The 11,643-nt window shown below is 42.6% G+C and overlaps 1 protein-coding gene across 1 annotated transcript in view; it reads left to right on the plus strand.

The window, feature by feature from the left end:
* The window catches only part of ERGIC1 (endoplasmic reticulum-golgi intermediate compartment (ERGIC) 1), a gene marked incomplete at its 5' end in the record, with an annotated part of 35,750 nt that overhangs the window by 3,642 nt on the left and 20,465 nt on the right, over nucleotides 1–11,643 (plus strand). The window contains one exon of the mRNA XM_009704880.1: nucleotides 3,268–3,340. Within this exon, the coding sequence (XP_009703182.1) occupies nucleotides 3,268–3,340 (73 nt within the window). The remainder of the gene's footprint in view (nucleotides 1–3,267; nucleotides 3,341–11,643) is intronic.

An 11,643-nucleotide genomic window follows, 5' to 3' on the forward strand; every position in this document is an offset into this window, starting at 1 on the left:
GGGAAAAAAAACTTGGCAGAATTTCCCATCCTTTTGGGATTACTGATTAGCCAACAGCAGTGTGTTTCAGCGTGTCTAACACCAGCAACCTTTGATATATTGATCATGTTAACATATTAGAGTTTTAAGAAACCTGTCTTAGATGGTCCTTCAAGCTCTGTGGGAACATCGCACTACTCTTGCAGTTAAGCTAAGCTTTATACATGAATTGTTTTATTCTGTCTGATCCTAGCCTTTAATCTACTTTTCCAAATATTATACAGTTGTCAAATGTGGGTAGCAGGAACTGCACATTTGCATGGAAGCAAGTAAAGGCCTTCACTATGAAATAAGTAGCTGAAGCAGTGTGCGTGTAAATTCTTATGCTGGGAACATCGCATATGCCTGCAGCTCCACACTAAAGAGAGGAGCTCACATTCTGAGTCTGATAAAACATTGGCTCTAGAGACAGTTTAACACGTAAGACTTTCAAATGTTCTCATGCCAAAGACCCCCTCTGCACTGAAAATTGTGTGTACAAGAAGAGTTTAACACAAGAGCAGCCGTGCTAGCTAGATCAGCGCAAATGTCCATGTAGCCTAGTGTCCTCTTGCCAGGAGTGGTCAGCAGCAGATGCCTGAGAAGGAGGACAGGTTAGACACTTTGCCAGGCTTCAGTCAGTTGCCAGTTCTGAACTTTCTGAGCTAGAAGTAGTTCCTTTGTGTTTAGTAGCCCTCAATGGATTGCTTCTTCAGAGCATATAAGATTCCTTTTTGAAATCTTACAGACTTTTTTTTAAGCACCCTCAACATCCATAGTCAAGAATTTTCAGAATTTAGTTAGGAGTTGTGTAAAGGAAAACCTCCTTTTGTTTTTAACCTCCCCCTTCCCTCCCACTCCCATACTGGAAGAGACACTGAGTGGTTGTTCCCCGTTCATTTCCTTCACAAGCTGCTCATGATTTTCTATACCCTTCTTGTGTCCACCTTCAATAATCTCCTTTACAGGTTGAAAACTGACTAGGAGGTTTGAAGACTGGCAAAAGCATTGAGAAGCTTTGAAAGTCAGTCCCTGCCAGGTGTGTCAGGACATTCTTGCAGAATTTTTTAGATACAGGTTAGTGGAATTTTACTGGACTGTATTTAGTAAGTATTGTCACAAGACTTCACTGCAAGAGCTGAACTGGAAGAAGGACTTGAGGGAGCAAATACTTTGTATACTGGAAGAGGAGAAAATAATTTGATGATGTAAATGGCAGAGAAGAAAGTTAAAAAATTGGAAGGGAGAGAAAGCTCCAGGAGATAATTTACAGTTAGTAGTACCAGGCTTGCATAGAATTGCTGGAGAGCAGAGAGGTCTAGCTGATGCTGTGGAAAGCCTTAAAGGATGATAATAAGCAGAGAGGAATATGGGAAGCAATTAAAGAAGAAAGGGTTGCATTTATGTCAAAACGCTCTCCCCTACATACTGCCAAAGATCAGAGATCTTGTGTCTCTGCTGTTCGGTGATTAACAGCAAGGAACACTGGATCAACTAGTCTTGTGCCTAAGTTACTTTTTTTGTGTTCTTATGTGGGTGTATATGTTCTCATAAGAATTTGCTGCTGTGCTTTAAGTAGACCTTTCTTCTCCCCCATGCTGCATGGCACGCCATGCCAACGGTTACAGCAGTGGTATTCTCCTGTGTCTTGACAGCCAAGACTTGGAAGCAACTGTGTAAACCATCTGAGGTTTCTCTTTAGAAATTAATATCCTCTTGTTTTCCATTTTCCTACTAATCTTTGACTTTGTTTTTTCCCTTTATCTCTTTCTTCATCTTAGCTAATGGATTTTTTTGGGATCTCTTTTAATTCCTTGGACTTTTCAGAGGGTTGGTAAATTAATCCACCCTTGAAATGGCTCTGATGAGGAAGAGGAAGCAACGCATTTCTCTTTCCTCAGAACTATAAACTGACTAATCTGAAGAATGAGGCACAAGACTTTAGGTCACTGAAGGGTCTGTCTCGGTATTTGCTTTAAGTACCTCCTCTTTCCTTCCCTTGCCTCTCACATTCTCTACCAAAGGAGTTTGGACAGGCGCAATTGTATGATAAAAGTTGTTCCCCAGCCAGTTATTGCTTGAGCTTCCCAAAGGAATGGGTATTCAAGCTGTGTAGGTAATGTGGAATAAAGTTGAGGAAGGGTTTTTCTTAAGTATTTCTCAATCCTAATTAGTGGCTATGGTAAAGTGGTCATTTCAAAGAGTGCTTGGTCATTACAACTCTGCTGGGATTGAGGGATGAGCCAGATTGTACTCCATTTCCTGGTTTACTCTTTCATATAGTGATTCATGGTGAAATTGGGTATTTTATTAAATAAAAATACACATTGCAGCCCTGTCTCCTTGAGTTGGCACATCCTTGTCTACTCCCATCATCCCTGTTCAATAGGATTTACAGCTATCCTTCTTTCCAGGCCCTCCTGTGTGGGTCAATGACTCTGACACTGCTGTGTGAATGTCACTGTACAACATTTTGAGTAATTTCCCCATGAAGAGTAGCCAGTAATATGCCAGTTACTTTGGGTTCCCTCCTTTTAACTCTAGGTTGGCATTCTTAGAAAAGACACAGGACTTGTTGTCCAGGTACTTTGCATTCCTTCACTGGGAACGTTCCCTCTCTGAAGAGTCAATGAATTGGCAAATGGAAGAAATCAGAGAAGTATCAGGCATTGGCTAGACTAGTCCATTATCGCTATTTCTCTGCTGTACCAGCTCTATCTAGTGAATAGTGCAGGCTGTGAGATGACTTACACATAGCCTTAGAACTTCACAAAGAACCAAAATGTCTCCTAATCCACAAAACACTGTGTAGCTGACTGTATGCTTTTGAAGCAAGGAGATGCTAATTCTTCTTCCTTTCTGGAGGTTTTGGTAGTAATAAAAGTACATTTGGAGCAAGGGCTCCAAAGAAGTCATATTGTCAAGCAGCTTTGTCAAGAACGAGGGAGAGCTGGCAGAATGAACATTGTGTGCTGGAGATGGAGAATGCAGGAGCCACGGGGAGACAGGAATCATGATGGAAAAGGTGGCCCAAGAATTAAGGTACCCGGCAGGATGCTGAGTATTGGCATGCCATTGAAGTCACTACTCTGATGGGCTTGTCTGGGTCATTGTCTCTAAAGAGTGTTAGTTCTCAAGTGTGTCTGGGTGGCATATCCATAGGGGGATGTGAAATGCCTGTGTGAAAACAGTTTTTGTCTTTGTTAGAGATATGAAACTAACCTTTTCCTCTCCTTGCCTCTTTTCCAGTCTCTGTCTGCTGCTGTCTCTTCATACTGTTTCTCTTCCTGTCTGAGCTCACCGGATTCATAGCTACTGAAATGTAAGTAAAAGTGTTTTCATTTGTTTGAATGTATGTACGTATATGATTCTTTACAGCTTTACTTTGTTATCTTGGAAAAATATGCCTGTAATTTCACTAGGTCAGTTAGTGGTTATTGGATTCCTTTTGGTTGAGTCCGTAATTCAGCTTTTTAATTTACTAAAGTATGCTAGGCAAACTTGGTGCTAAAATACTTCCGATAGAGAAAACTGTTCCAGACGTGCTTGATCCTTTATTAGCTGCATACTGGATTTCTCTGTTGAGCACAGTGGATATTTTTCATGTGACCACAGATCACATCAAAATCTTCTGACCCTTTTCAGTTCTCAGGTGATCAGGTGTAAGGTAGTGTGAATGTTAAGATGATCAATGCCAGTCAGTTGCAGTTTCCCTCTTCCTCCTTAGACTGTTGATTTCTTGTCCTCATCTGAGAGTTGTTTCCCCTCTCCTCCTGAGTAGGCACTTTTCCTCTGTACTTGTTTGATTCAAAGTGATTCTCAAAAACTAGTGTATTTTTCATCAGTGATACTGTATGTTTAAATGTGTGGTGCCTACTGGTTGAATTCACATGGTCTGTGCTCCAAGACTGTGGGGTCCCATTGCAGATATGGTGGGATCTCTGACAAGACATTTTCTTTTCCCCTCACTTCCCTGTGGATAAAATGGGTATCACATTCTGCCAGTCTTCATTGGACATTTTTGGAGATGCTTTTTGGAAAAATGAATTGCATAAAATATGAATTATGGTTTAATGTTAATAATACCTTTTTTTTAATGTCAGAGCTGAATCTCTGATACATGCAGATAGCTTTACTTACGGGTGAGTTTTATCTTCTTGCTTTTTAGCTGTCAAGCCTTACTTGGAAACTTAGTTGACAGATTTTGTGCCTGAAGGCAGGTTGTCCAAGGTGTCCTCTTTGGGACCTTGCTTTGAGCAAAATGGAAATAATTTCCACTTTAAAAAATTGCTCATAGAACAAGTATTTTAGTTTTATCAGAAATTTTTTTCCTGTTCTCATGCTCCTCCTGCCTTGAAGTAAACTTTTCTTAGTAACTATTAACACAGGTACCTTTGTTTTGGGTTCTAAGAAACATTCTCCATCATCCTGCTGATGTGGCAGTGAGCTCACTAGACTGTGATGCACAGTTCCTGGATAGTTAGGAAGGGTGGAACTTCTGTTAGACTTATGTGATGGTCCAGATAGCAACGGATGTCACTGCTGAGCGAAAAAGCTCTGAAATGCGTTGGGCTCATGAGCCTTATTTTGATTGACCATGCTTTACGTGGCTTCTGATAACCATATGGCTTTTTCATTGTTTTTTTGCAACTCTGACTTGGGTCAAGAATATGATTTCAAGAACAATTTTAACCTTGAGTAATATTTAACCTTAAGACAGTAGTGTAATCTAGCTCTAGCTAATTTTTTATGCCTATTGCACATTTACTTCAGAGATGGTATCTTAGGTTTTTTACTTGCTGTTTCTTTGAATTCAGTTCTATGCATTTGCTTGTAAAATACTGCGTCATCTTATCAACCCACTTCTCTCAGGAGCTGAGTTTTCTTGGTTTTCTTGTTTTAAAAAATAGAGAGAAGCTAGACAAATGGCTTCAAGTAAAACAGTACTTTTTCTTGCTCTCCTCTTAGCTGTCATTCTCTCATCTGGTTTTCTTTTTACTTTTAGTTAGTGCTTTACCACAGGAAATATAATAGTTACCTAATTTTGGTCCAATTATTTGAGTGTGCATGCCTTTATGTAGTGGTAGTTTCCTGAGTAGAGATTTCTTTTTGAACAGCAAAATTATATGATTCTCTGAGGCCTCTTCATACTTTTTTCTTAACAGGATGATGCATTTTCCGCAAAGATATTAGAGGTGCTATAAGTTCTTACATGCTCAGCTGACAAGTTTCTCATTAAAACGTCAGAAACGGTAAACTGCCTTTCCCAGCAGGAACTGTGTGGGGAGGAGGTGTTTGTAAGCAATAAAGCAGTAAAATTTTAGAAAGGATGTCATGGAAGAGACTCAGACAAATGAATGCAGGAAACTGATTCGTCATGGACTGTCCGACACAATAGCTCACAGAATATGAAAACCTCCTTCTGAAGAGTTGTAGGTCATCAAAATCTCTCTTGCTGGGAACAGGTCACCCACAGCACTTGTGAACAGGCTCCCCCTGTAAGAGCGGAAATACTTCAGGAAGTCACATAACAAAGTGCTTCCCAGTTCAGCAACTTCTAAAGTAGAAGTAAACTTTTCTTTTTCCATTTCTTACTCATTGCTTTTTCTTCTGGGAAACTCAGTACCTTAAAGGTGTTCAAAGATATTGTGAACCTCTTGTGCTTCCCTTTCAAGTATGTATTACTGGCAGTGGGTTGCGAGGCAGTATAGTCTCATCATTCAGAATAAGGGTGCAAAAGTGTGGAGCTCTATGTGGTCTGGAACAAACAATGTGAGGACTCTTTGACACCATTTAAACTGGGTGGTAGCAAATAACAGAGGAGATAGTCTCTCACAAAGATATTTTGAGCCTTGTTTGCCCATGAATCAAATACTTTTGAAGATTGGGAAGGTTCCTTATGTGCAAACTGTTCAATTCCCATCAACTTTTATTGCGAGCTTTGAGTTTCTTTTGTATTAAGAGTCTCCTACAACAGATGTCTCTCCCAGCTTGAAGTTTCCTAGTGTCAGCCAGGATCTGCATGATTAACTAGAGTGTATACTTACATGGGGTGAACTTTCCTGCTTTGCCAGTGCCAGCTGTACTATGGGAGTGCATCAGTCTTTCTCCTCTTCTGTTGTATTTCCCTTACAGCAGTCATGCACTTGACAAAGCCGGATTGCATGGGGATAGCTGCACATTTTTGATGGCAAGGTGAAATCGAGAGCACTTGGTCTGATGCCTTACATCAGAGACGTACTAGGTTCACTGATGTGGACTCATGCTTACCTCATAGCCCCATTATGCCAAGTAATTGTGCATGGTGTGTGTGCATTGACAGCCTGCGTCAGGGCAAGTCAGCAGCAACCTCAGCAGCAGTGGTACCCACAGGATTAACTGTCTAACTCTCACCAACGGGAGGTTTCTTTGGTATCTTCATCTGAAGTGAGTGGTCGGTGTGGTTTTTTGAACTCATGCTGCAACAGGAAAAAATAAGGTCTGCTCTGCACCACTCTAACCCCTAATACTTGCTAGCTTCTACCTGCTGTTGGACTTTCTTCTACATTGGTTTGACTGTAGCAACTTAAATTCCTGGTATTACTAGAAATCTCGGTTTGGTCACTCTTGCCCAACTTCAAAGCTGTTTTTCCTTGACCAGCCCGTTGTCTTAGCATTTATAGTCTCATCTGCTAAAGACCTGTCTGGGTGGCAGAAAGCCAAGAAATTACACCCTCTTCTTGAGGATAACAGTCATAACACTAAAACCAAACAGATTACCTATGTGGGGAAGACAGCGTGCATCACACTAGCTATGTCATAACTCGTGTGGGCATTTCTAATGAGTGCTAGGATTGCGTCTATTCACAGGAGCTTACTTCAGTTAGGCAGCCGAACTAAGACGCTGTGCTTGTTACAGCAGACATGCAGGAAGTTCATGTGGCATAGGTAACGCACTGTAAGTGCACATCCTATTTTGCTGCTGACTAGCTTCCTGTGTAGACGAGCCCTGAGTAGGGTAGAAAACTCCTAGTTGCTCCTCTTCTAGATTTTTTTGCGTGACCCTAACAGGCAGTCCTCTGAGCAGCCATGAAGGAAATCAAAGCTTGGTTCTTAGGTGGGGCTACCTCCTTTTCAGGAGAAGCACAGCGAAGGGCTGGTGAGGGAAGAGGTTATTCTTTCTTCGCTCAGCCACAGCCCATCATTGTAGTTAAGGGGAGGGCAAGTTTAACTCTGGAAATCAAGAATCTTCTTGATTTATTTTTAATTTTTTATTTCCTGTCCAGACTGAGAGTGACTGAAGACTTAGTCCAAAACAAGAACCTAGATTAACCTGATTAACCTTCTCAATTCTGTAAAAGACAGTTAAAGAAAAGGAGGTCCATGCTCCACATTTGAACCTCTGATAAATTGACAGTGTCAAACATGGTTGTCCTACTGAACAAATGACTCAAGTGGCTGAAGAATTGAAGCTGAAGTGTTAAATAAGTCTGGTATTTCCTGGGCAGGATTGGTGGTAGATTGAGAGTTGAGAGTAGATTGAAGGCTAGAAATTGCTTGGCATACCTTTAGCAGCCTTCCTCATTCACCGTGCTGTTATGTTGCAAATCAAGAACGTAGAAATCGCCTATCTCTTTTCTAATTAACTCAGATCAGCGCTAGAAGTTAATAGCTGGCAAGATGATAATATTGCAGTTTTATCACTGTAATTAGGTCATGAATTATGTTCTGCAGGATCAATAAGAGTTTTCCAAGTATTCCATCATTAAGGAGGAAAGATGTAATTAACTCATCTAGTCTGCCTTACATTGGCAGCCAGGGGAAGGGGTAGGAAGGTATGAATGTGATACTTATGGTATGAATGTAGCTGCTCAACAATAATTCATCTGCCACAGCACACTGTAGAAAGCAACAGACCATTCCTGGCAGTGTTTTCTTTTTATTTCTTTATTTTTTAATGTAATAACAGGCAAAGAACAGTTTGAAGTGACAAGTTTGCCATTTGGAAGGCTGTGCCTTCCTGCAAGGCAATTAATTACTTAAGCTGAATATCTGTAATAAAAATTCTGGCTTTGCATAAAAGCATGAATCATGAGCAATGTCCAAATAATTTGTTCATTTAAGGTGACTGGATCATTCACTGGGGACACCTGCTTGCTTTAATCTTCATGAAAAATACCTTGGCCAGTCTATGAATATCACACAGCCCAGCTCCTATGCTGGGGCCACATCACGTGCAGCACAACTTGACTGTTTGTGCAGGCTGTCAGGTACCCCAAATGTGGAAGGATGAAAAACGCTAGGAGCTTCTGAGACCAACATCGATTGTTCACACTGGATTCGTTTGCATGCTCAAGACTGATCCTGCAGTGAAGCAGAATTGTTATCGTACCTGCCTTCAGAGGGTTTTTTTGCCCCTTAGCTCTCCAAGGTATGTGGAATGTGGCTCTTGGCCCATGAAAATTTCTCCTGACAACCTGCAGAGTCAAGCTGTACTTGCTGTAAGCAGCAGAGTGTGATCTTGGTGCAACAAGAGTTCCTTCTGCTGCAAACTGTGACCTCAGAGCGTAAACCACCTGCACTGGGAGCACAGTGCTACAACTTACACGTTCCAGCACTAAGCTGGAGATGCAACTCTAACTCCACCAGCTCATCCAGTTGAGGCAGATGTAATGCTGGAGCAAACTGGACCAGCATAGGTAATACAGGCTAGTAGGCAGAGGAGAACAGGAGTTGTAATCCTGCTCTTGCCATGGACTGACCTTGAGACAGACACTTTTCTGTAGAAGGATGTAATACTTAGCTGCCTACCTCTCAGGGGTGCTAAGAAGCTTAATTAATGTTTGCGTAGTAACTTGGAGATTACCTAATAAAAGATATTATATATTTGTCAAGTGTTGTTATGCCGTTTGTCTTAATGTAGATGTGTGGGTTAGCAGGAAGCGGAAGGTCGTGTCATGATGTCATTTGCAATTTCTGACTCAAATCTACATTGACGTCTTTCAAACCCTTCTCCTTCTTCCTGCCTCCTGGAGAACTGTAATTCCTTCCTTTGTGCGACAGTGTGTTTTCTGTGCTTCACAGCTGAGCCAAGACATAATCTGGGACAAAGACCTTCTCAATGAAGAACTGATTGAGATTCAGGGCATAGAAGGAAGATTACAAATGGCAGAGCAATAGACATATGCACAACTTATTACACAGTAGAGAATTTGCTGACCTGCTTGTTGTTTCTTCGTACAAATGGAGAAGAAGATGGGTTGTTTGTCCTGTGTTGGGTCTTCTGTGGTCTGGAGTAACTGAAAAGATGGTAGTGAAGGAATCTCAGCTTTGGATGGTTGCATTTCTGGAACGTGGTTGATTAGAGCTGAAATGGCAAGCGGAGCCAAGACAGCTTGCCAGAGAAAGTCTTTTGAGAAGCTTTGGGCTCCTTCAAGAAAGAATAATTATTTTCCCTCTTACGCTTAGGGTTCTGGAGACCAGAGAGTGCCTCCTGGGAGTTGGAGGACAAAGTGAAATGTAGCTTGCTGGACTAAGTGGTTGTATTTTCTGTATGCCTGATGACTGAGTCGGAGTGTACCTACTTGTTTGCTGTGAAAGAGGGAGAAAAAAGGCTAAAACATGAAACAGAGGCTAGGACAAGGAGGACAGAGGGCAAGGAAGATGTATTTAGAGAACATCCAGGCAGCATGTGAAGCTCTGAAAGGTTGATGCAGTGTGTCTCCTCTTGTATTCAGAGGGCTGCAGGCTCTTAGCTGTTGAAGTGCTGAAGTGTCTAATGTTAATGGCAGGGCTGCTGGGTGGAAATAAGTTACTGGAGAAGTTTTGTTTCTGAGGAGACAAAGCTTTTGTGTCATAAATCTAAGTCCTAAAGCATGGCGAACGGGTCTGGCTTTCTTTGGACAAAATCTTAAAGAAATGCTGAGCCCTCTTGCTGCTGTTTCCCCGTTTCATTCTCTCTCGCGTGCCATTTGCATGATCTGCAGTCTTAGCCAAAGAGTTCTTCCAACTTTTTGTGTGTAATACTGCAAGTTTGTAAGCAAATGGGATAAGCAACTGAGAAGTCCAGCAGCACCACTCAGGAATGTGAAGTATTTCAAAGTGGCTCTTTCTAGAAGCGAGGCAGATTCTTTCTGTGTGGATCATGGCTCCTGCTGCATGGAGAAACTTTTCTCCCTTTCCTTGAATCAGTGGTGGGAGGCCCCTCTCACCTGCCCTGTTGCCCTTGTTGTGCTTTCTTAGCTCTGGACCTCACTCCTGCTTTAATTGTGCCACTTTTATTCAAATAGTCCTTAAAAGCAACCAGTAAAATACCAACTTCTACATGCTTATGGCCTTCGAAGGAGGTACATGCCATCTTTGGAGTCACGATACAGTCCTATACGCTGCCTCTCTAAACAGCCATAGAAGCCACTGCATTTACAGTGTCCTTCAGCCCCACCTCGGGTTTTATTTCCCTTGTGACCATCCCAGATTCACTGTTAAGCACTGTTAAGCACTGTTATTCCTGGGACGCTTTATGTTCCAGGAGGGACAGCTATAAATTAGAGCCAACTTCATTTCTTCCACTGGAAACGTTATCCCTTCAGGGAGAGTTGCTAGAGGTGGTAAACAGTGCTGTTCCCAGCATCCCAGGATTGTCTGATTAAATAATAGGAAGGCTGTGTGCAGTTTGGCTTCTTGGCCGTGGGGAGGAGGATAGCAAGGAAGGCTTGAGTACCACTTCTCTACCAGCTCCATCCAGACTTAGGTGGCAGTGGTTCATGGGGAGATCCTGGAAGGAGTAGCCTTGACCCTGAAAGTTTGCTTTACCTGTGAGGTTTCCAGAATGTATTTTGGGAGTGAAATTTCCAGTTTGTTGAAAACTATGACCTTTCTTCTGAGGTGTACCCCAGCAAGCATAGCCTGTGATGTGTTGTCATTGTGCCCTTGGCTCCCCGCAGTGAGAGAGAACCTCAGTAACAGAGCAGATCAGCACAAAGGGTGTGCTTTGGAGCCCCTGATAAGAAACCTTGCTGGGTTTGTTAGCTTGGGCCCTCTGCAAGAGGTGATGCTGCCAGGAGGAGGCAGTGGCCGGAGCTGGGAGGGAGAAGCAAAAAAAAGGGTGCTCCGTGAAAGGCAGCGCTGCAGGTCCCAGGGAGGGGAAGGAAGGACAGATTGTCACAAGCTGTCAGATGTCTAAGGAGTGATAGATAGGGTTATGAAATTGGGAACATGAGTAGGAGAGGGGCAGGGGGCTACTAGGTAAAGAGGAGGAGGAGGAAGTGGCCGTGAGCCTTGCCCAAGGAACAGGTTGGGAACTGTTGGTCCAGTGACCGGAGTGCAGGGCAGGAAACCGGTTCCCTTTATCTGCACCTAATGGGCTGTGTGGTGTGGACAAACTGGCCTACTTCTGTTTGCCTCAGTGATCCGGCCTGCAACTGAGTGACCTCACCACTTGCCTTCCTATGTAAGAACTTCCACAGGCTCCCAGTGCACAGTTGATCCTTTGACTTCTACCAGCAACCATTTCTCACTTGGTTATCACTGAGAGGGTTATGTGCCTTTGCTTACAGGCTGCACGTAACCGCATACTTTCTGACAGGTTCAGAATTGGAAATCAGCAAATACAAATATTGGCCTTCCTAGAGCTTTCCTCCAAAGAGC

The sequence above is a fragment of the Cariama cristata genome, unplaced genomic scaffold (assembly GCF_000690535.1).
Source record: "Cariama cristata isolate BGI_N322 unplaced genomic scaffold, ASM69053v1 scaffold19197, whole genome shotgun sequence".
Lineage (NCBI taxonomy): Eukaryota > Metazoa > Chordata > Aves > Cariamiformes > Cariamidae > Cariama > Cariama cristata.